This window comes from Coffea eugenioides, chromosome 5, assembly GCF_003713205.1.
Source record: "Coffea eugenioides isolate CCC68of chromosome 5, Ceug_1.0, whole genome shotgun sequence".
NCBI lineage: Eukaryota > Viridiplantae > Streptophyta > Magnoliopsida > Gentianales > Rubiaceae > Coffea > Coffea eugenioides.
This window is the reverse complement of record NC_040039.1, coordinates 42,081,475-42,105,568: the sequence shown is the minus strand read 5'-3', so window position 1 is coordinate 42,105,568 and position 24,094 is coordinate 42,081,475. Positions and strand designations below refer to the sequence as shown.

The following is a 24,094-nucleotide window of genomic DNA, read 5'->3' as shown; positions in this document are numbered from 1 at the left end:
AGATTCTTCTGAAAATTGCTACATTCATTCTGCTGCTAAAATCCCAGATAAAAGCACATTGAAAAGCAAGAATTTTCCACTAGTATTCTCTTCATTTGTCTCAGGAAATGAGAAATTCTTCTTGCTAACATTGGTGGCATTGTCCCTTCCCCTTGTGCATGTCTGTGGTTCTTGCAATTGTGGCAATCATGGTAAACCTGCATGAAGACACCAACAACAATTCATCTCCGTTGATCCAAGCCTCCAAAAGAGGCCTCTCATTGAATGCTTCCAAAGCTTCAAGAGCTCATTGTTTCAATGTCATGGCCACCCTTCTCCAAATCTCCACTGAGCTCTTTGTTTTCCCTGAATTCACCATTTTTGCAATCCAAGATTCCTCCATTTCCAATATTTCAGGCCATCTACCTCCTTGGGCAATGAAGCAACTCCTCCAGTGCCACTCTTCCCCTGTAAAGCTTCCCATACAAGAATTATTCAAGAAACCCGAAGACAGTTGCTTCAGTACTCTACTTCACGATAAGATCATCAAGATTACAAAGAAGGATGAAGAAAAGCATGAAATTGAGGTCAATGATGTGATGATTTCTCATCCTGATGTGTTTCTTGGAGGCCCCTTTTCAGTGCATGGTGTTCTCGGATCATTCTCATCATTAGACCTTCGTGAGCATATTGATCAAGATTGGAACTTTATTCACTCCCCCACTTGTGGAAATTTTGATCAGAGTCATCGTTTGAACGGTACTAATGAGATAAAGGACTTTGTTCGATGGCCAAGTATAATTCAGTTTCTCAGTGCTAACGGATTTGTCCAATTTGCGAAAGGATTGCGGTCTGTTGTTGATGGGGTTGTTCAAGAGTATGCTGATTTGAGCTCCGTCACCATCTTAGCTCCACCATATTTCACGTTCATAGCACTCTCAGCACTACTGCTAGATAGAGTTGTGAGCTTACATGTATTGCCGCAGAGGTTTACGTAAAAAGAATAGGCCTTATTGCCTGAAAAATCGACTCTCAAAACTCTGTTATCTGATGAAAGTCTTGAAGTTACTATGAACAATTCTTCAAGATCACTGGCAATTGATGGGGTAGAGATCACAGAAGCAGAGATTTTCTCATCCAGAGAAGTTGTGATCCACGGAATCTCTAGAGCTCTTGGTATGGAGAAGATTTCTGATACATCAAGATAGCTTTTGGGAAATTTTCCAGGATCATAGCATTCAAAAGTTGCAACTTTTGCTTTCTCAGATTGATTTAGTACTTATTTAACATTAGTGCTATTACTTTTCTTTTTTCTGTAGCAAGCCTTTTCTTTCTTTCTTTCTTTCTTTTTTTGGCTTGAACCAGGACTCAGAAGTTTGTGTATTTTGCATTCTTTTCTGTGCCAATTGCTGTTTCCTCTCACAGATTACCTGCTTAACTTTTGCTAGATTAGATATTTAGCAAATCCCTACGGTATTAACAGATGAAGAAGGTCTACGTGAAAAGTGGGAAAAAGATGCTTTGAAGTCTTATTGCAGTTCCCATTTTGGTCCTAGATTTTTAGCAAGCACCCAAACAGGTTCGTGAAAAGCTAGAATTGACCAATGCGGAATCTTGAAATGATGATTTTACGAAGCATTAGCCTAATCCGGAATGCTATGTAGTAGAAGACAGGTGTTCCCATTTTTGAGTATTAAGCTTTCTGAACAAGACTAGAATCTAGGAGTTTTTTTTTGACCAAATATAAGGAAGCAATTGCTTGGATTTGGAGAGATAAGTTAAGAATATCATAAGTTGGTTTTATGCTGATAACTTAGCAAAGATGATTATAAACTCTCACTTGTCCTATCTGAAGTGCTAAGTTGTTTCGTTATCATGTAGCACACCTGGAGCAGAATACAGTCGACCATATATTACAGTGCCTTAATAGTCCAAAAGTTCTCATTTCATAATTGTAAAAGTACAGCTTTGCTTTTGCACGTAATAATTGAAGACTACGCAGCACTTGTCATTTTCTTGTTCCTCTCGCGAAAATTCCTGGAGAGACCTGCACCATGGAAAGCAAGGGACTAGTGATAGTGGAAGACATGCTTTATTCTTGATGGAAGAAAAAGCATCTCGTAGAGAAAAGAAATTTGGAGCAAGGGATTGATCCGCTTGACTCCTTCCACGTGAAGTTCATGTCACTGATTAAAAAGATTAATGGCTGCTCAAACAACATATCAATGTCTGTTAATTTGACCACATTGCCAACAGAATCTTCCCACTAAGACTTCAGCATTATGAAGGTTACAACAACCTTCATCCAGGTTTAGTTTCAAAGCCCTCAGAACCGGCTCAGTTGGCAAAACAGCTCATGTCACTCAGATAGCTTAAATTCAAAGCTAATGATCCCATAAACATCTTCAATCATTGCACAGCACTGCATCGTGGTCCTTCGGATAAACACCTGAGGAACTACTCGGAGGAGCTACTGATCTTTTCTGAGGTAGAATTTGTGCTACGCTTGCAGTTCTTGCTCCTCGTGCTTATTTCATCAGATGTTTGTTCTTTCTACATGATCCCTTTCTGTAACTTAGTGTCAGGTCCTGGACTGGAATATGTTGCTACTGTTTTGCATATGATGTACCTTCTTTGAGGGAAGGGAAGGGTATAGCAGCTTTCCAGCATGATCATAAGTGACGATTTCACTTACTGAACTTTCGGTATCCACCAAGACATACGTTGTCCAAGCGTCCCTGCTTACTCTTATTAGGCAAAATATTCTTACTTCTGTGGGAAAAACAGAGTCAGGTAACGTTTTTAGACTAATTCCATACAGGTTTAGTCTCAGTGCCCTCTGTATGTAGGCTTTGTTGACACAAGAGCCCAGATCACTCAGATAGCTTGATTTCAAAGCTAATGATCCAATAAACATCTTCAATCATCGCATAGCACTGCACTTGTGATCCTTTGGATAACCAACTGAAGAACTACTCACAAGAGCAACTGGTGTTTTCTGAAGTGAGTTTGCGCTATGCTTGCAGTTCTTTCTCCTTGTGATTATTTCATCAGATGTTTGTTCTTTCTACATGATACCTTTCTACATCTCACTGTCAGGTCCTGGACTGGAATATGCTTCTAGTGTTTTGCGGATGATCTACCTTCTTTGATGGAAAAAGGGGCGTAGCAGCTTTCCAGCATGATCGTAAGCGAAGATTTCGTTTACTGAACTTCCGGTGTCCACAGATATACATTGTCCAACTGTCTCCACTTCTAAGGCCAGAATTGCTGTCAACTGATATATACCTTTCTTCTGTGGGAAAACCACTGAAAGTCAGGTAACATCTTTAGTATAATTTCTCAACATTGTAATTTGATTTCGGAAGCATAAAATGAAGTCAATGGTACAGAACATGAACTAAAGTAGTCAATTGGGTTTATTTTCTGAGATTTAATTATTTTTGTTAAGCAAGGGATGGCCGAGACTGTCCTCTATGAAATTTCTAGACCAGACAGAAACTATACATGAATATCTAAAGATGAAAACATACTGTATATTCTAGGGTAATGGGGAAGTGTATTGGAGCCACCTTTTTGTGATGGTGTTCATAACTTTTTATTTACCCAACAGTCTTACTAAATGGTCCTTCTGCTCAAGTTTTCTAGTGTCTCACTGTTTTGTGTTCATTTTTGACCTGTATACACTTATAATATTTGAACGGAAGAGAGCTGGTAACATCCAGATTCCATGTCCAAATATTGAATATGTTTGTTGAAGTAAACAAGATTTTTCAAGCTTCCCTGTAACAGCAAGATTTTTTTGTCCTTGGGAATAAAACCAAGGAAAACTAGTTGAGTAACCAGATAGCCAAAAATCAGAAAATCCAAAGTTTTAACCTTTGAGGCTTCATGACTATACCCAGGCCACGAGTAGTAAATATCAGGAGATGCTTAGGGTAGTGCTTTTCATAACTTTAGAAACCATTGTTAGACAAATACATCACAACTTTCACCAAGACTTCAAGTTGATAACTCTCACCACATCAGTCTCAACCTTGATCTGTTTTACTACATGCTCTGAATGAATTGTGTTTGACAAATCAGCAAGATAAGCTTATAATACGTTCTTTAGCATGCATAGAATCTGTACACTTCGAATCCCAACATGCATGACTTAGTGTACTGATGAAAATAAATATCCCCTAAACAAACAACTCAGCAAAGTACCAAACAAAGGATAGATAAGGCCTTATTAAGGCCTACTTATTGAGGTTGGCTTGGTTATTGTTCAAGATTATAAGAAATCATAGTAAATGCTTGTCTACTTTTCTGCATCCTTTTGTAAATTTAATTCAACTTATTTCCAAGTATTTGCCTTCATGAATTCCTCAGACATGACGTTGCCAAGTGCACTAGCTGGTGCCATTGCTCAAGAACTTGTGAAAGATTTGAGTACAGAAATCCAGGATCAAAGCAAATATGCAATTCAATTTCCAGCTCAGTTCTCTGAGTTGAGAGAACAGCTGAAATTTATGCAATCATTTGTCGCTGATGCAAGCAAGCTCAAAGACAAGCAAGAAACAGTCAAGATGACCTTGCAAGAACTTCAGAAACTGATCTACGAAGCAGATGATCTGGTTGTTGATTGCCAGATTCGAGAAGACTACACGGAAACAAAGGCTAGTTCTTGCAGCCTTTGTCTTTCTGAGATGGCCTTTCGCTATAAAACAGGGAAAAAGCTAACAGAAATCAACAGCCACATTAAAAGAATGCGGGAAAATTTGAACTCTTATTACACTCCCATTGCAAAGCATTCAGATAGTGAGAGCAAAAATGGCAGAAAGACACTTTGGAGTTCCCCTGTTTTTGACCAATCTGAAGTCGTTGGGCTAACAGAAAATGTGGCAACAATAAGGGACTGGATTCTTGGTCATAATGAACCATTGCTTCGCCTTGCAATCGTGGGGCTGGGGGGTTTGGGTAAAACGACCCTAGCAAAGATGATCTATAGAGATGTGAATCTCACGAAACGCTTCCAAGAGAAAATTTGGGTCTCAGTTTCTCAACCAGTCAATGAGACCGAAATCATGAAAAGCATGCTGAGGCAACTCAAATCTGATGACAGCGGATCCTCTAAAGGTGACATGCTGAGTAGAATCAGTCAATTGCTTTCAGAAAAAACCTACCTGATTGTTCTAGATGATGTCTGGTGCATTGAAGATGGTTGGTGGGAACGGATCTCCAGTGGGCTACCCAAGACAGAGGGCCTCAACAACTGCATTATAATCACATCAAGGATCAAGAAAGTTGTCAAGAAAATGGGAGTTCGGGATGCCCAAATTCATCGACCCAGACTTCTTAATGATGAAGAGAGCTGGAAATTATTCTGCAAGGTTGCACTGATCTCTAAAGAAGATGAAGAAAATACTAAGTTAATTGAAGAAGGAAAAGAGATTGTTCAAAAGTGTGGGGGCCTTCCCCTGGCAATCAAGACCATTGGTGGTTTACTCTCATCAGAAGCCAAGTGTTATAGTGAATGGACGAGGATTCACAAGAACTTCCATGAAAAGTTGACAAGTGCAGAAGGCAGTCGTGCTGGTGGTAATCAGCATGTGATTGCCTCTCTGCAGCTTAGCTATGATGAGCTCCCTCCTCGCTTAAAGCAATGCATATTGTGCTTCTCGATTTATCCAGAAGATCATGAAGTTGATGTTGACCAACTGATTCGCTGGTGGGAAGGAGAAGGATTTGTCCGTTGTAGGAGCACAGAAGCTGCGACAGAATCAGCTCTCAACTGCTTATCTGAGCTTATCAGTCGATGCCTGGTTGAAGTAGCTGAGAGAAGAAATTTCGATGGGAGTGTCTATACCTGCAAGGTGCATGACATGGTTCGAGATTTGACAATTAAAATAGCAAGAGAAGAAGATTTCTGCAGTTTCGATGGAAATGGAAAGCATATTGCTAATGCTGGCTCTCGTAGACTTGGAGTCACAAAAGAGACAAAGTTCCAGACCCTCCGAGGAAACTCAAAGCTCAGGGCATTACTTTTAACCGCAACCGATTACATCGGTTTCAATAGTAATATTGAATTGGCTAACGTCAAGTCTCTCCGGGTACTGGACTTCTCACATGTCAAACTAGACAGCATTTGTATGAAAGATCTCTGGCATTGGATCACTTCCCTTACACGCCTAGCTTATTTGAGCCTCAGGTATGTTGCACAATTGTCAGAAATCCCAAACTCAGTCGGTAAACTATGGGGCCTTCAGGTTCTGATTCTGGGAGAATGTAAGGATCTCAAAAATCTTCCCCCATCAATTGTTAACCTTCCGAGATTAATTATCTTGGATGTTGGCAATTGCCCAAATCTTCAGTGTCTACCACAAGGATTTTCGAGACTTTCCAAACTCCAGGAGCTATACGGATTTAAGATAGCTGGCACTGGCAATGCTGCAGGTTCCCACCTTGGAGAGCTGAAGGCTTTGACTGAACTTCGAGTCCTGCAGATGGACATAACTGAAGAAAGCACAATCAATGATCAGGAATTGGAGATCTTAGCACAGCTAGAGAAACTAAAGATTTTGTCGATCAATGCAGGTGATTGCGAAGACGAGGACATTTTAAGCAAATTGAATAAATTGTCACCCCCTTCTTCCATTGAGGAATTGTATCTGAAGCATTATGTTGGAGAAACTGCACCAGGATGGATTAATCCGAAGTCACTTCGACAACTGCAGTATCTTTGTATGGAGGACTCTAGAATAAATAAGATGAACCAAGATTTCTGGGGAGATGAAGAACATAAATGGGATGTCAAAGGGTTGTGTTTAAAGTTCTGCCAAAGGCTTGAGGTGTCATGGGAAGAATTGCAAGCAGTGATGCCTGAGATCAGACACCTGGAGGTCAGCCAATGCAACCTACTGGTCTCATTTCCTTGTGATGTTAAGTCTGTGGGGTTCTGGTGCAAGGACGAAAAGAAAAAAGATGTGCGTCGGAGGATGTTTTCAGTCAAGAAGATTGAAAGCAGCTAGATGACATGGTCTGATCTTTGGAAAGCATTTTCAAGTTTGAAGTTATCTGTATCCTTCTGTTTGGACAATATGTTGCGGTATTTGTTAGTGATTTGGAGGTGTATTTGTACTTGCTGAACTTTACTTGTTGGTACTCTTTTCTCTTCCACTTTGATCATGTAAGCCTAATTTGGTGCTTTCAACTCTGTCATAGCACTATAAATTAGGGCTGTCAACGGGCCGGGTCCGGGCCGGAATTCATTATTCCGGACCCGGACCCGAATTACTATGCCGGACCCGGACCCGACCCGTTTACCCGACGGGTCTTTTATTCTATGTTCCGGATCCGGATCCGGCGGGTCCGGCGGGTCCCGGATCCGGATCCGGGTCTACCCGAACAAATTTAGCAAAATTTATAATTTCTAATAAAAATGAAAAAAAAATATATTTGTAAACTAATTTTTAACTAATGCAAAGAAAAAACCAAATAAGAAAAGAAATCAAATTAACTTTATTAAAATACATCACTCTAATCAAATTATATTGATAAATATATATATTTAAAATTATTAATTCATTTATATCCGGATCCGGGTCTAATACGGGCCGGAATACTATATTCCGTATCCGACCCGTTTTTTTGTTTGACAAAACGGATCCGGATCCGGATCCGGAAAACGGAATTAAATCCCTACCCATACCCGCAATAATTTCACGGATCCGGTCCGGATCCGGGTCTAGACCCGACCCGTTGACAGGCCTACTATAAATGTAAAGGTAGAGATATCAACTATTTCTACTCTCACTCATCTATGCACAACATTTTAATGTTTTTCTTGTATTATCCAAAAGAAGATGATTTACTACAATTCTAGCAATTAATAATGCCTGCCAATGCACTTAAGCCATAAGTTTTCTTATTAAGGCCTATTTAGATACTTATGATTTGGAAATCTGTATTTTAACTCTTCATGATTTGAATTAAAGTAAAATGTAAGTTATCTATTATGTTAAATAGTCATAAAAATGGGGAGGGACGGGTTGGATAGCAAGGTGGAAGGAGTATAAATAAGAGGTCTCGAATTCGAGACATCTTATTTATACTAAAAAAAAAGAAGATCATAAAGGTCAAATAAGACATTCTCTTATTATGACGCACTAAATTGTAGGGGAAAAATAGTATATATGTATTATAGAAACACTAGTGATAGAAAAGAAGCATAAATCAAAGGCAATCAAAAGTATTATACAATCATAATCACTAGCAATCAAAAAGAAGCATAAATCATAAATAGAAGCGAGCAAATTGGAGGGCTAGTTTTTTTGATCTTCCAACATGATTCAAAACTTTGAAATATGTGAAGCATACTACCTTCTCATCAGAAAATTTTATACAGAAACTCCCTACCCAAAACTACATGAAATGGCCATAGGATTATTGCAAAGACTCAAGTTTTCATTTCAAGGTAAAAAAAAATCAAAATTACTAATTTAGGAAGGTGTGGATACAAAAGCTTCATCCGTTCCCATCAAAGGCGTGTTATCTTTAAGCTTTCACAAGGTCACGCTTTGACCTTCACAGTGGGCCTTTCTCATTTGTCTTGTCTGGGTGTCTGGGCCCAGATTGAAGTTTTGCTCTAACCAATGAATTACGAAAACCGAAACACAATTTCAAAGGCAATGAACAAGTTTTGAATCTTGATTTCTTTTTTACTTAATTCTATAAATTTGACCAATTTCTAAATTTTTCCAGCAATTAACAACGCCAATAAGAAAACACACGCAACCTACAGTGAACGACAACAAGATTCTTCAACAAATTACTAGTTGAACCCAGAGAAAATACACATTGAAAAGCAAAAATCTTCTACTAGTAATTTCTTGATTTGCCTCAGAAAATGGCAAACTCTTCTTGCTCACATTGGTGGCATTGCCCTTTCTACTTTTGCATGTCTGTGGTTCTTGCGTTTCTGGCAGTCACAACAAACCTGCACGAAGACGCCAAAAGCAATTCAACCCCATCAATCCAAGCCACCAGAAGAGGGCTTTCATTGAATGCTTCCAAAGCTCTAAGAGCTCATGGTTTCAATGTCATGGCCACCCTTCTCCAAATCTCCCCTGAGCTCTTTCTTTCATCCTCTGAATCGACCATTTTTGCAATCCAAGATTCCTCCATTTCCAATATTTCAGGACATCTACCTCCTTGGGCAATGAAGCAACTCCTTAAATACCACACGTCTCCTGTCAAACTTCCCATGCAAGAATTATTCAAGAAACCAGAAGGCAGTTGCTTGAGTACCCTACTTCATGATAAGATCATCAAGATTACCAAGAATGATGGAGCAAAGCATGAAATTGAGATCAATAATGTGTTGATTTCTCACCCTGATGTGTTTCTTGAAGGTCCCTTTTCAGTGCATGGTGTTCTTGGATCATTCTCGTCGTCAGACCTTCCTGGTCATATTGATCAGGATTGGAACTTTATTCACCCTCCCACATGCGAGAATTTTAATCAGAGTCGTGGGTTCAACAGTACTAATGAGATGAAGAACTTTGTTCGATGGCCAAGTATAATCCAGTTTCTCAGTGCTAACGGATTTGTCCAATTTTCGATAGGATTGCAGTCTGTTCTTGATGGGATTGTTGAAGATTATGCTGATTTGAACTCTGTCACCATCTTTGCTCCACCATACTTCACGTTCATAGCAATGCCTGCGCCATTGCTTGGTAGAGTAGTGAGGTTACATGTTTTGCCGCAGAGGTTTACATACAGAGAATTGGCCTTATTACCTGATAAATCACCTCTCAAAACCCTGTTATCTGATGAAAATCTTGAAGTTACTATCAGCGTTTCTAAAAGATCACTGGCAATTGATGGGGTAGAGATCACAGAAGCTGACATTTTCTCATCCAGGGAAGCTGTGATCCACGGAATCTCCAGAGCTCTTAGTGTGGAGAAGATTTCTGGTACATCAAGATAGCCTGTGGGGAGATTTTCCAAGATTATAGCATTCTGCAATATGGTTCAGTTGTTGAACTTTTGCTTTTGCAGAATGATTTAATACTCTAATGTTAGTGTTTTCACATTCCATTTTTTTGTTGCAAGCATTTATTAGGGATTCGAAAGTTAGTGTATTTCACCATTCCCATCAGTGCCAAATTGCAGTCTTCTTTTTACAAATTTCCAGCTCAATATTCGAAACGGTATAACTGTCTGATAACCAATGATGCAAAAAAGGAAATGTAGATTTAGGTATTTAGCAAAACCTACGATATTAACAGATGAAGAAGGAATGAATAGTGAAGAGTGGAAAAACATGCATTCAAGTTTTGTTGCATTTCCCATTTGGTCCTAGATTTTTAGCAAGCTCCGCAACAGACCAATGCGGAATCTCAAAATGATGATCTATGGAAGCCTTAGCCTAATCTGACATGCTTTATAGTAGGAGACAGGTGCTCCCATTTTTGAGTAATAGCCTTTCTGTACGACTGTACAAGACTAGAACCTAAGAGTTTTTTGTTACCAAATATGAGGAAGTAATTAATATTTGGACGTAGGGAGATAAGAATATCTTATAAATTGGTTTTGTGCTGATACTTAGGAAAAATGATTGTAAACTCTCACTTCTCCTATCTGAAGTCCTACATCATTTCGTTATTGCGCAGCACACTGGAGCAGAATACAATCATTCATGCATTGTCAGTGTCCTTATAGTCCAAAAACTTCTGATGTTCATAATGGTAAAAGCACAACAGCTTTGCTTTTGCACGTAACAATTGAAGGCCACAGAGCTCTTGTCATTTCCTGCTGCCTCGGACAAAAATTCGAGGACAGTGATGCGCATTATGGAAAGTAAGGGACTAGTGGGAGACATGCTTTAATCTTGATGGAAGGAAAGTTTTTGGAGCAAGGGATTGACCCCGGTTGACTTCTTCCACGTGAGGATCGTGTAATGGATTAAAGAGATTAATACCAAGCTGAAATAACTATTTATCTCTGTTAATTTAACCACTAGAACTTCCAGCAAGCATTGTATAAAAGTCACTATAATTAACCACATTGCCACATTTCATTTCAGAGCCTTACGTTGATAAAAACCACAGCCCATGTCACTCAGATAGTTAGTTTGATTGTAAAGCTATTGATCCTATAAACATCTTCTTCAATCATTGCATAGCACCGCAGTTGTGCTTGTGATCCTTTGTATAAACACTTGGCTGCTCATAGGACCAACTAATCTTTACGCAGAGGTGAGGTGAGTTTTTCTGCTACGCTCATGAGTCTTGCTTTGTTCTAAAAGATGTATGTTTGTTTCCTGTTTGTTCCCTCTACGCAGAGGTGGTTCCTTTCTTCTGTTCATTCTCAGGTCCTGGACTGGAGTGTGCTGTTAATCTTTGGCATATGATCCAACTCTTCTGCTTACCTTTACAGAACTTCCGGTATATATCCATCAGGCATATATTGTTCAAGTGCCTCTGCTTACTTTTAGACCAAAGATTCTTCCTTCTGTTGGAAAAACATTGAGTCAGGTAACATCTTAGTGTAATTATTCCTACATATTGTAATTTGATTCTCAGAAGCTGAAAATGAAAGTCAATAATGGAAGTAGCCTCAGAATTTTAATTATTCCGTCAAGCAAGAAATCACAGATACTCAGAAGAAAACAAAATACACGGGGCTATGCTGTCCTCTAGGAAACACTACACTAGATCAAGCAGAAACTATGCATGAACATCAAAAGATCAAGGGATAATTTCAGAAGCCTCTCCTGAGGTTCCTGACAATTTCACTGAGCTCTCTTGAGATTTGAAAAATTGCACATACCTCCTTTGTCATTTAAAATGACAATTTTTCCCTTAAATATTTTAATGAAATTCCCTTATTAGATATGCTTATAATTAGAATGAGTTTTAAAATTATTTTTTCATTCTTTTTCCTTCTTATTCCTTTTTTTTTAATTTTTTGCCAATAAAACTATAAAAACTACCACTATTACTTCTAGTTTCTATTGTAACAAAACGTCGAACTAGCAATTTTTTTGACGAGTTAATTTTATATGTAATCCAATGTTTTTGCTGATCTTTGTTTTCTATTTTTGGTACTAAAATTATCAATAAATCAAAAGGAAATGGCCCAAAATCACTACCAAATTATGATAATCCCACTACCCGAAAAATTCATAAACTCTAATTGAATTATTTTAACATTTTTTTCTATCTTATAAATTTAAATCCCTAATAAAATACCATCAAAATTATCTTATCATAGTGATAAAATTATTATTATAGTTGTTTATCAAATAATAGTTATGGACATGAAAAATTTAGCACCTTTTCCTTATAATTAGACTAGATAATCTCATAATTGTATAGAAAAATAAATTAAAACTCATTACACAAGGGCATTTTTGGATATTCATTTAAAAAATTGACCAAGTCAGTTTTATTTTAAGATTTTGTTACTAAAACTATCAAATCAAGAGAGGTAAGTGCAAGTTTTCCAACGTCAAGGGAGCTCAGTGAAATTATCAAAAATCTCAATGGAGGTTTTTGAAATTATCCCAAAGGTCAATGCATGCTATATATTCTATGGTTAATGAGCAAGTCTATTCGAGCTTCTTCTTTTTTTTTTTTGTGATGAAAATTCTTGTCAAAAAGTAAATATGATTTTTCAAGCTTCCCTGCACAATAATAAAAATATTTTGTCTTCAAGAATAAATTCAATTTAAACTAGATGAGTAGCCATATAGGGAAAAAAATCAGAAAATCCAAAGTCTAACCTTTAAGGCTTTATGACTACTGTCAAACTCATGCCAGCCATAACTGGTAAATATTTGGAGATGCTTAGGATAGTGCTTTTCGTAGCTTCAGAAACCATTTGTTATAAGACAAATTCATCAAAACTTTCTCAAGACTTCAAGTTGATAACTACAAACTACATCAGTCTCAGCCTTGATCTTTTTTTATATCCTGCTCTGAATGAAAATAAATCAGTCAAATAAGCTTTTATCACATGAGCTTAGAATCTCTACATTTTGCATCCGAACATGCATGACTTAGTGTACTGGTGAGGTTGAATATCTGTTAAAATTATACATAAATGAATAAATAAACTCAACAAAGTACCCTTAATACTCTACTCTTTTTTTTAAAAAAAAATTATTTGAATGAAATGACACAAAAATATACAAAATATCGTAAGAGACAAAATTGCCCTTAATATGTTTACTAGCAACTTCTCTACTTTATTTCTTGAATTCACTTAGTTTTTCCTACTCTTAAATTAGTATTAAAGTGTTATATATTTAATGGTGGAGAAAATTGCTAATAACGATGATCATTTTTGTAGTAGTCTTTGAGTAAAGTAGTAGACATTTTTGTTTCGAAGTCGTGTGTTACTTCTAGATTTATTCATTGTTTTTTTATATGGATATTTACAACTTTAAACAATGTCGGAGTTTCTGTTTTTAAATAATTAAGGCTTTGTAGTCAATAGTGTCTCCATAAAAATAATGCAAAATGATCGTTAAACTATGCCTGCCTCAGGGTAATTTTTACATTTAAATTATTACTTACTTCTGAGTATTTGCCTCCACGGAATATTCCTCAGACAAAATGCCGGAAATTCCAATAGTAGATGCCGTTGCTGAAGAACTTGTGAAATATTTGACGGAGGCAATCCAGCGTGAAAGCAGATATGCCATTCAATTTCCAAACCTGTTCACAGAGTTGAAGGAACAGCTGAAATTTATGCAATCATTTGTGGCTGATGCAAGCAAGCTCAAAGACGGGCAAGAAACAGTCAAGACAACCTTACATGGACTGCAACAACTGATCTACGAAGCAGATGACCTCGTTGTTGATTGCCAGATTCGAGAAGATTACATAAAAACGGAGGCTAGTTCTTGCAACCCTTGTCTTTCAGAGATAAGCTTCCGCTATCGAACAGGAAAGAAGCTGACAGAAATCACCACCCGAATTAAACGTATGGGTGAATACTTGAAGTCCTATTACACCCCAAGTCAGCGTTCAAGTAGTGAAAATGGCAATGACACAAAGAGGCGTTGGACTGCTCCGCTTATCGACCAATCTGAAGTCGTCGGCCTAAAAGAAGATGTGGAGAAAGTCAGGGGCTGGATTCTTGGTCAGAATGAACCGCTGCTGCATCTTGCAATTGTGGGGCTGGGGGGTTTGGGTAAAACCACCCTTGCAAAAATGATCTACAGAGATGTGAACCTCACGAGACGCTTCCAGGAGAAAATTTGGGTTTCAGTTTCTCAACCTGTCAAAGAGGACGAAATCATGAAAAGCATGTTGAAGCAACTCAATGCAGATGGCAGCGGATCCCCTAAAGGCGACATGCTGAGTACAATTCATGGATTGCTTTCAGACAAAGCATACCTGATTGTCCTGGATGATGTTTGGAGCACTGATGATGGTTGGTGGGAACGGATCTCTGGTGGGCTACCCGTGAAAGAGGGCCACAACAGCTGCATTATCATCACATCAAGAATAAAGACGGTTGTCAAGAATATGGGAGTTCAGGATGCACAAATTCATCAACCCAGATATCTTAATGATGAAGAGAGCTGGAAATTGTTTTGCAAAGTTGCACGCGTGTCTGAAGTTGATGAACAAAACACCAGGTTAGTTGAAGAAGGAAAAGAAATTGTTAAAAAATGTGGGGGCCTTCCCCTAGCAATCAAGACCGTCGGTGGTTTACTCTCATCGGAGGAGAGGTCTTCCATTAAGTGGAGGAGGATCCGCGAGACCTTTCTTCAAAAGTTAACGAGTATAGAAGGCAATTGTTCGGAGGGTAATCCGCATGTGATTGCCTCTCTGCAGCTAAGCTATGACGTGCTCCCTGCTTTCTTGAAACCATGTATACTGTGCTTCTCGATTTATCCAGAGGATTATGAAGTTGATGTTGACCAGCTGATTCGCTGGTGGGAAGGAGAAGGATTTGTCCGCGGCATGAGCTCAGAAACTGCGACAGAATCTGCTTTCAAGTCATTGTCAGAACTTATCAGTCGGTGCCTGGTTGAAGTAGCTCAGCGAAGATACTTTGATGGCAGTTTTTATACCTGCAAGGTGCATGACATGGTCCGAGATTTGACAATTAAAATAGCAAGAGAAGAAGATTTCTGCAGCTTCGATGCGAATAGAAATCATATTGCTGATGTTGGCTCTCGCCGACTTGGAGTCACAGAAGAGACAAAGTTACAGACCCTGCATGGAAACTCAAAGCTCAGGGCACTACTTCTAACGAAAACTGATTACATCGGTTTCAATAGAAAAATTGAGCTGGCCAAAGTCAGGTCTCTCAGGGTACTGGACCTCTCACGTGTCAAACTAGACAGAATTCGTGTAGAGGATCTTTGGCAATGGATCACTTCCCTGAAGCGCCTAGCTTATTTGAGCCTCAGGCATGTTGCGAAGCTGTTAGAAATTCCAAACTCAATAGGTAAATTATGGGGCCTTCAAGTTCTGATTCTGGGAGAATGCAAGGATCTCAAAAAGCTTCCCACATCAATCATTAACCTTCCAAGATTAATTATCTTGGATGTTGGTAATTGCCCAAGTCTTCGGTGTCTACCACAAGGATTTTCGAACCTTTCCAAACTCCAGGAGCTGTATGGATTTAAGATAGCTGGTACTGGGAAAGCTTCTGGTTCCCACCTTGCAGAGCTGAAGGCTCTGACTGAACTTCGTGTCCTGCAGATAGACATAACTGAAGATAGCGCTATTGAGGATCAGGAATTGGGTGCGTTGGAACTGCTGGAGAAACTAAAGCTATTGTCCATTAATGCAGGTGATTGCAAAGATAAGAACATTTTAAGCAAGTTGAATAAATTGTCACCCCCTTCTTCCATTGAGGAATTGTATCTGAAGCATTATCTTGGAGAAACTACGCCAGCATGGATTAATCCCAGGTCACTTCAACAACTGCAGTATCTTTCTGTGGAGAACTCAGGAATAGAAAAGATGAACCAAGAATTTTGGGGAGACCAACAGCATAAATGGGATGTCAAAGGGTTGTGTTTAAAGTTCTGCCAAAGACTTGAGGTGTCATGGAAAGAATTCCAAGAAGTGATGCCTGAGATCAGACGCCTGGAGGTCAGCCAATGCAACCTATTGGCTTCATTTCCTTGTGATGTTGAGGCTGTTGGGGTCTGGTGCAAGGACGACAAGGAAAAAAAATGTGAGTCAGAGAATGTATTCAGTCAAGAAGATTGAAAGCAGCAAGATGACATGGTGTGATCTTGGACAAGCATTTTAAAGTTTGAAATGATCTACCTCCTACTTCTTGGACAATATGTATGTTATGATCTGGATTTGTATCTGTATTTGCTTAACAGTCATTAGCACGTTTTTCTCTTCCAGTTTGATCAGGTAATTCTATGTTTGTGCTCAAAAATGTACCGCAGAACTATAACTGTGCTTGCTGAAATAAGACATCGATGATTTTGAGATTTTTTACTGCCTGAAGAAGCGCAGACGCTTCCCCGAGGAGAGCTGACCTGATCAGCTCGGGGTGTCGATGGGAGAGCTGATCCAAGACCTGCAAAACAGAGAAGATGAGCTAACAAAGGGGGCCCGAGGGTTGTCCCCGAGGGCGCTCCGACGGCCAAGTTAGTTTTCCGGTGAGTAGGGTTCACGGGAAGTAGCAACTGTCCAGAGTTAATTGCCAAATAATCAGCCCCCCTTTGTACAGTAGATGTGTGCTATTATTTATACCTGCGAGGGAGTCCGACCTCCGCACGACGCGGGACTTGCCCGGTATAGATAGTATCCCGCACTCGGGGGGGGACTTCCCCCGACCTCTTCGGGACGGACCTTCGCCTCCCCTGGGAGCCCTAGTCGGTACGGCCCGGGGCTGCTCCCAGGGGTCTGGGGGCCAAGGCCCAGCTCGGCCATTCCTGGGCTGCCACGTGTCTGGGCCCGGAACGGGGCCTCTGCACTAGCCCCCTAGATTAGGTAGGACTGTCAGGCAGACCTAATCTACCTCCGCCACGTGGAAGGCCAGAGCCGCGCACTACTCTGCCGAGGTCACTTCTGGTACAGTGCTGTCACAGGGACGCTGTGCCCGCGTCCTTTTAGCTGTCCCGCCTCTTCGGTTTTCGTACCAGCATTAAGTGCGTTCACATGGGGGTCGGTTCAAATTCACGCAACCGTTTTCCCTCCACTCTTCCCCCTATAAATAGGGGATGCCAAATTCTCATCTGTCCCATTTGCCATTTCCGCTTCTTCTTGTGCATTTCAAGTTATCACGCTCCCTGTGCACTCACATTTCCATTTTCCAGCAACCTCCGGCGTCCTGTGCCCAGATTCCGGCGAGCCTTCAGTCCTTCTTCTGCCGTTCTCAGTAAGTCCTTTCTGCGATTCATCTTCCCCCTCTGCAGTGTCTTTTTTGCCCTCTGCTACCTCCTACTTTTTATGTCGGATCATTCTTCCTCCTCTGTTGCTATAGTATCAGTCCGCCGCAGAGCTCCCCGAATCATCGCTCTTTCCTCGCCTTCACCCTCATCTTCGTCACCATCTTCTCCTCCCCCTCTTTCCCCTTCTTCTGCTTCTAGTCCCAGCTTCCACACCTCAGACCTGCCCGAGCCTACTGACACCATGAGCTCTCCTCCACCCCAGTCTCCTTCATCCCATCCTTTTTCTGCCCGCGCTCTAGAGGAAACGGCTGAGCTCGACGCCTACCTCGAGCGAGAGGCCGCAACCACCTCCTCTCCCCAGTCCCCCCATGATTCCCCTGGCAGGGCCCAGGGCGGAGCTGGGGAAGACAGGGATCCCTCTGAGGGGACCCCTACCTCGGAGCAGGGGGAGGATCCCGAATTCTCCTACGGTTACCCAGACCTACAGGAGGCCACCCTATTGCCCCAGGACGTGGCCGAGCTGGCCGAGTCGTACTCCATCCCTCCGGCCTTCGAGCCGAGGGCGGCCGGGCCCGACGACCGAGCCTGCCGACCTCCCCCAGGCTTCGTGGCCATCTACAGGGAGCAGCTCATCGCAGGGCTCCGTCTCCCCATCCATCCAGCTCTGACCCATATTCTGACCTACTGGGGGCTCAGAATCACCCAACTTCACCCTACCTCCATCAGGATCATCACCGGATTCCTGATTTACTGCCTTCTCTGCGACATCCCCTACTCTCTCTCCCTTTTCCGAGCCGCCTTCATTCTTAAGTCCTCCCTTCCGGGATGGTACTACTTCTCCCGCCGGGGCCCCCAGACCAAGGGAGGGAAAGGGGCCCAGGAGTTGTTCTTCGGCCTCCCCTCCTCCGTTAAGGATTGGAAGGAGGATTTCTTCTTTGTCAGATCCACACATTTTCCCCCCAATGTGTGGAAGGTTGGGGGGGTCAAGGCCGACCCCTACCCAAAGGACCTGGACTACGAGACCCTCAGCCCGCTGTTGGGCTCCAAGGTGAAGCTCGATGTTACCAGGATCTCTACCGAGCAGATCTCCGCAACAGGGCTGATGGGGACGTTGTCCGGATCCTCTGGGGAAGTGGCGACCCCCCAGCCCAAACTCGACACCTGTAACGCTGGCTCTGACCCTGTCTTTATTCATAGTGTATAGACTTTCCCTTTTTTGCCTTTTACTGTCTTTCGTCTGGCTGACCTGGTGTTCATTTCAGTGAGGAAACTCTCCCAGCTGTTGGGCGCATCTCTCGAGGAGGCCACTCCCGACCCCCAGCCGGGAGCTGCTCGGGGGGCCCCAGGTGGGGCTTCCACCCCGGGGGGCGGCTCAGCCCCCCAGAAGGAGACATCACAACCATCCCCCTCCAAGCAGGCCGCCAGCAAAAAGAAGGCGGCCGGTCAAAAGAGGGGCAGAGGGGACGAGCCCTCTCAGACTGGGCAGAAGAGGCTCGCCCTAGTCTCCGCACAGCCTCCTCCTCTTGCGCGGGTCTCCGGGGGACCAGTCCACCTGGGCGTGGGCTCTGCCGAGGAGCAGGTCCAGGAGTCGGCTCCCCCGAGCTTGTGGCACTTCCGCCACATAGCTCCCCTGAAGCCAGGCCAAGCCCCCACGATGCATGACCCCCGCCACTTCTGTCCATCTTGGAAACTCTCCATCAACGACCGAGCCCAGTTCCCCGAGGTGGCTCGCGAGCTGATGGTGGGCTCGGTCCTTCCTAGGGACAGGAAGTGGATGGAGCTGGCCAGCCCCTCTGAGCTCTTGGACGCGTACTACACCGCCCAGGCCCAAGTAAGTATCGCCCCTGGGTTGATTTCACCCCCGTGTCTGGGTTAAGTGATGTGGCATGCTGATCTGCTCTCTCTCTTTTCCAGTCCAACGCTGCTGGTGCCGCCCTGGCTACCCGCTTCTCCGAGCTGTCTCCCGACCTGGAGAAGTTGAGGAAGAAGAACTTGGAGGTGGAGAGGAAGCTTTCCCAGGCCCTCCAGGAGGCCAGCTCCCTTAAGGCCAAATTAGACAAGGCCGAGAAGGAGATGGATGCCGCCCAGGTCCAGCTCGCCTCCACCAGGTCGGAACTCGACCAGGAGAGGGCTGGTGTGGCCAGGCTGAAGGAGGAGCATGCCGTGGAGCTCTCCGGCACCGTCAGCCGAAAGCGGAAGAAGGCTGTTCGGGAGTTTATCTCCTCCGATCAGTTCGAGGTGGACATCGCCCTCCTCAACCAGCCCATCCTCCAGGTTGGCTCTACGCGGGCCCTGACCCAGGTGCAGGGCCTCAACCTACCCGGCTTCAACGTGGCGGACTTCAAGGACTACGATCCTGCAGCCGAGGATAGGCTGGACTGGCTCTTTGATGGGTACCGGAAGGGGCATGCCCTGAAGAGCCTGGTCCGCCGAACCGACGTAGGAGCAGACCTAGAGGAGGTTCCCCTGGAGGAGGACGGGTCTCCAGGCAGAGCTGCCGGGAAAGAGCCGGTGGCCTAGGGCGGTGGCCACTCCAGAAGCCCATTCTGTCTTTTTGTAAGGATGTGACCATGCTCCAGTTGAAAATGCTCTTGGAGGTCCATCCAGGACGGAATGGGTTCCCTGCTCCCGGGCTCCTGAATAGCCTTCACCATACGCCTCTCAACATGCTTGAGGTGTACTTTCAGCTTCCACCCCGGTCGGGCCACCCGCAGGTAGAACAGACATCGAAGGAGATTACCAACTCGGAAGTTTTACGGTAGATAGGCAGGGCGTTTTGTAATAGATAGGCAGCTCGAAAGCTCTGTAATAGATAGGCTTGCAATGTATACATAAGATTTCGAAGAGTTATTTTCTTCTTTCCTTGCCCACTCGCAATGCTATGTGCCGACCTCCGGGGTCGAACACCTCATCCCTCGGGGCTGAGTGCTTTAAATATTAAGCGCGTCCTTGCCGACCTCCTAGGTCGAACAATTCGCACTTCCGACCGAGTACTTTAAGCATTAAGTGCGTTCTTGCCGACCTCCTGGGCCGAACACTTCACACTTCATTAAGTGCGTTCGTGCCGACCTCCTGGGCCGAACACTTCACACTTCACTAAGTGCGTTCGTGCCGACCTCCTGGGCCGAACACTTCACACTTCATTAAGTGCGTTCGTGCCGACCTCCTGGGCCGAACACTTCACACTTCACCCACTACCCCAAGCCTCCCACTAGGACGTTGAGCGAGGGATTGCTGAATGTGCTAGTGTATGTGCTGGTTGTAAAAGTGGAAAATAAAACAAATACAAATGAAAATGAAAACGAGCTGTGATTGAATGGAAAAACAAAAATTCGGATTTCCGAGGACAAGCCACTGAACCCCCTGGTTTAACCTACGCTACAAACAACCGCAAATTGGAGAAGTGCCAAGTCCGAGGTACTTCAGATCCATCCATCCTTGCGAGCTTGCAATAACCAGCTCGACTCGCTTCCAGGACCTTGTAGGGGCCCTCCCAGTTTGGGTCGAGTTTGTTGGAGCCGCGTACTCTGCTTGTCGAGTTCTTCCTCAGGACGAGGTCTCCTGGCTGGTATTGTATAGTCTTTACTTTGGCGTTGTGATAGCGAGCAAGCTGGCTTTTATACTTAGCCATTCGAATAGCCGCTTCCTCCCGCCTGACTTCGAGCATGTCCAAGTTGCACCTAAGCTCTTCCTCGTTGGGCGGTGCCACGAAGTTCTGCGTTCTGGGTGAGGGAAGACCAACCTCTGCGGGCACCACCGCCTCTGCTCCGTATGTTAGGGAGAACGGGGTCTCGTGAGTAGCCGCCCTGGGCGTAGTGCGGTAAGCCCAGAGGACACTTGGGAGCTCATCCAGCCAGCTCGATTGGGCGGACTCCAGTCTAGTCTTCAACCCTTGCAGGACAGTTCGGTTGGCGTTCTCCACCTGGCCATTGGCCTGGGGGTGACCAACCGACGTGAAGTGCTGGTTGATTCCGAGCTCGGCGCACCAGCTCCGGAAAGGGTTCTCGGCAAACTGGCGGCCGTTGTCGGATATCAGGGCATGCGGAATCCCAAACCGGCAAACTATGCTCTTCCAAAAGAATTTCTGAATTGCCTTCCCTGAGATAGAGACCAAGGGCTCCGCTTCCACCCATTTTGTGAAGTAGTCTATAGCTACCACGAGGTGCTCATATCTTCCTAGGGCTCGGGGGAAGGGACCCAGGAGGTCTATTCCCCATTGAGCGAAGGGCCAAGGACTATGGATGGGAATCATCTCCTGAGCTGGCTGATGACGCAGCGAGGCGTGTACCTGGCAAGCTCGGCATTTCCGGACCAGATCCGCTGCGTCTCGGAAGACAGATGGCCAGTAGTAGCCCAAAAGGAGGCACTTTTTGGCCAACACCCGAGATCCCACGTGTGCCGCACATATTCCTTCGTGGACTTCGCGCAGGACGTAATCACCTTCTTCGGGAGTCACGCACTTTAACCAGGGGGACAAATACGACCTCCTATAGAGGGTACCCCCGGTGTAGGCGTACTTGGCAGCCCGGAGCCGGATTCGGCGTGCCTCAGCTTTGTTTTCGGGGAGGGCACCCGAGCTGAGGAAGTCAATGAGGGGCGTCATCCAGGTGGCCGAGCTGTCTATAGCCAGGACCTGGACCTGATCGATACTTTTCTGCTTTAGCACCTCCACCAATACCTCCTTGCTCAGGTGGGCAAATGAGGAGGATGCCAACTTTGAAAGGGCGTCTGCCCGCTTGTTCTGGGACCTTGGCACCCGCTCGATTTCGAACGTTTCGAACAAGGCCACCGCCTCTCGAACTTTGGCCAGGTACTTCTTCATAACCTCGTCCTTGGCTTCATACTCCCCAAGGACTTGAAGGACGACGAGCTGTGAGTCGCTCCTGACCTGGATCGCGGTTATGCCCATCTGGTGGGCCATCCGCAACCCTGTGAGCAGGGCCTCGTACTCGGCCTCGTTGTTGGACGCGGGGAAGTCCAACCGGAGGGCGTAGGTCAGTTCTTCCCCGGTGGGTGAAATGAGTAGCAGACCCGCCCCGCTTCCTTCCTTGCTGGAGGCCCCGTCCACGAACAACACCCAGGGCTCCTTCGGCAGCCGCTCCTCGTGTTGGGGGCTCAGCTCGGTTAGACTCAAGCTAGCCCCTTCAGCCAGGAAATCCGCTAAGGCCTGGGCCTTGATAGCCTTGCGGGGCTGGTAGCCGATGTCGTGCTCGGCTAGCTCGACAGCCCATTTGGTCATTCTGCCCGAGACCTCTGGCTTGGTGAGTATCTGACGCAAGGGCTGGTCAGTCAGGACTACAATGCCGTGAGCCTGAAAGTAAGGGCGGAGCTTGCGTGCCGCATGTACCAAGGCAAGGACCAACTTCTCGGCTGGCGAGTATCGTGTCTCTGGCCCCTGTAGAGCTCGGCTTACGTAATACACCGGCCTCTGAGCCCCCTCATCCTCCCGCACCAGGACCGCGCTGACGGCCTCGTTGCAGGCAGATAGGTATAGGAATAAGGTCTCCCCCGGCTCTGGGGCTGTCAGAGATGGTAGCTCGGCCAAGTATGTTTTTAGGTCGATGAAGGCCTTCTGGCACTCCTCAGTCCAGTGGAAGTCCTTCGGCGCTTTCAGTACTCGGAAGAAGGGCAGCCCCCGGACCGCGGAGCGCGAGAGAAACCTATTCAGGGCGGCCATCCTTCCTGTTAGCCGCTGGACCTCCTTCACGCTCCTCGGAGGGGCCATGTCCATGATGGCCTGGAGTTTATCCGGGTTGGCCCGGATTCCGTCTCGGGACACCAGGAAACCGAGAAACCTTCCCGATCTGACCCCAAAAGTGCACTTCTTCGGATTTAGGCGCATCCGGCTCTTCAGTAGGATGTCCAGTACCTCCCGCAGGTCGGGTATGAGACGCTGGTCAGTCCGACTTTTGACGATCATGTCGTCCACATAAACCTCCATGCTCCTGCCGACCTGGTTTTGGAATAACTTGTTCACCAGGCGCTGGTAAGTTGCTCCCGCGTTCTTCAATCCGAAGGGCATGGTCCTGTAGCAGTAGGTTCCCTCCTCGGTGATGAAGGAGGTCTTGTCCCGGTCCTCCTCGGCCATCTCTATCTGGTGATATCCCTTAAAGGCATTCAGAAAGCATAGAACGTCAAAGCCCACAGTGGAATCTACTAACCTGCCAATTCGAGGCAGGGGAAAGCAGTCCTTTGGGCAAGCTTTGTTGAGGTCTGTGAAGTCTACACACATCCTCCAGGTCAGGTCCTCCTTCTTGACCAGGACGGGGTTGGCCAGCCAGGTCGGGTAGTAGACCTCCAGGATAATCTTGGACTCCAACAACTTGCCGACCTCCGCCCTGATCACCTCATTTCTCTCGGGGGCGAAACTCCTTCTCTTTTGCTTTACTGGCTTGAAGTGAGGGTCCACGTCGAGGTGATGGACCGCCAGGTCCGTAGGGATCCCGGGCATGTCATCCACCGTCCATGCGAAGACCTGGGAGTACTCCCTCAATAAGGCCTTCAAATCTTCCTTCTCGTCCGCTGGCAGCAATGCCCCGATGCGGATGACCTGGTCGGGACGTTCCTTCCTCAAGGGGAACTCCTCAATCTCATCCGGGGTGCCCAGCAGTTGGGCCTCATCCCCTGGGATGTAGGGCTCTAAACAGGTTGTCTGGGCGACCACCTTCTCCTGCCCCCGGAGAGTGGCCAGGTAGCAGGCCCTGGCTACCTCTGGGTCGCCGCGCACCTCGGCTATCCCCCCAG

The 24,094-nt window shown here is 44.8% G+C and overlaps 4 protein-coding genes across 7 annotated transcripts; all 4 read left to right on the top strand.

Moving 5' to 3' along the window:
- The first annotated feature begins 158 nt into the window (after positions 1-158).
- On the top strand, positions 159-3,131 carry LOC113771698 (fasciclin-like arabinogalactan protein 21). Its single transcript, XM_027316266.1, has 4 exons — positions 159-967; positions 1,067-1,155; positions 2,400-2,467; positions 3,006-3,131. The coding sequence occupies exons 1-4, from the start codon at positions 159-161 to the stop codon at positions 3,129-3,131; spliced, it is 1,092 nt and encodes a 363-aa protein (XP_027172067.1).
- On the top strand, positions 2,243-7,192 carry LOC113770191 (disease resistance RPP13-like protein 4). The gene is made up of 4 exons (XM_027314585.1): positions 2,243-2,467; positions 2,559-2,982; positions 3,079-3,299; positions 4,354-7,192. The coding sequence occupies exon 4, from the start codon at positions 4,356-4,358 to the stop codon at positions 6,990-6,992; it is 2,637 nt and encodes an 878-aa protein (XP_027170386.1). The 5' UTR covers positions 2,243-2,467; positions 2,559-2,982; positions 3,079-3,299; positions 4,354-4,355; the 3' UTR covers positions 6,993-7,192.
- Positions 7,193-8,869: 1,677 nt separating this feature from the next.
- LOC113771697 (fasciclin-like arabinogalactan protein 21) lies at positions 8,870-10,029 on the top strand. The gene has a single exon (XM_027316265.1). It carries the CDS (start codon positions 8,870-8,872, stop codon positions 9,950-9,952), a length of 1,083 nt encoding a protein of 360 aa, XP_027172066.1. The 3' UTR covers positions 9,953-10,029.
- Positions 10,030-11,003: 974 nt separating this feature from the next.
- Positions 11,004-16,451, top strand: LOC113770687 (disease resistance RPP13-like protein 4). Of its 4 annotated transcripts, none has more exons than XM_027315231.1 (3): positions 11,004-11,222; positions 11,404-11,501; positions 13,582-16,451. In XM_027315231.1, the coding sequence occupies exon 3, from the start codon at positions 13,587-13,589 to the stop codon at positions 16,206-16,208; it is 2,622 nt and encodes an 873-aa protein (XP_027171032.1). In that variant the 5' UTR covers positions 11,004-11,222; positions 11,404-11,501; positions 13,582-13,586; the 3' UTR covers positions 16,209-16,451. The 4 variants fall into 4 exon arrangements, with proteins under 4 accessions (XP_027171032.1, XP_027171028.1, XP_027171027.1 ...); XM_027315227.1 differs by having other exon boundaries at positions 11,309-11,501; XM_027315226.1 differs by having other exon boundaries at positions 11,004-11,227.
- Positions 16,452-24,094: the final 7,643 nt, after the last annotated feature.

Coding starts and splice junctions, on each gene's coding strand:
- LOC113771698 (XM_027316266.1), top strand. CDS start 159: ATGTCTGTGGTTCTTGCAATTGTGGCAATCATGGTAAACCTGCATGAA. Junction 1,156..2,399: donor CGGAATCTCTAGAGCTCTTG/GTATGGAGAAGA, acceptor ATCATTGCACAG/CACTGCATCGTGGTCCTTCG. Junction 2,468..3,005: donor AGCTACTGATCTTTTCTGAG/GTAGAATTTGTG, acceptor CTATGCTTGCAG/TTCTTTCTCCTTGTGATTAT.
- LOC113771697 (XM_027316265.1), top strand. CDS start 8,870: ATGGCAAACTCTTCTTGCTCACATTGGTGGCATTGCCCTTTCTACTTT.
- LOC113770687 (XM_027315231.1), top strand. CDS start 13,587: ATGCCGGAAATTCCAATAGTAGATGCCGTTGCTGAAGAACTTGTGAAA.
- LOC113770191 (XM_027314585.1), top strand. CDS start 4,356: ATGACGTTGCCAAGTGCACTAGCTGGTGCCATTGCTCAAGAACTTGTG.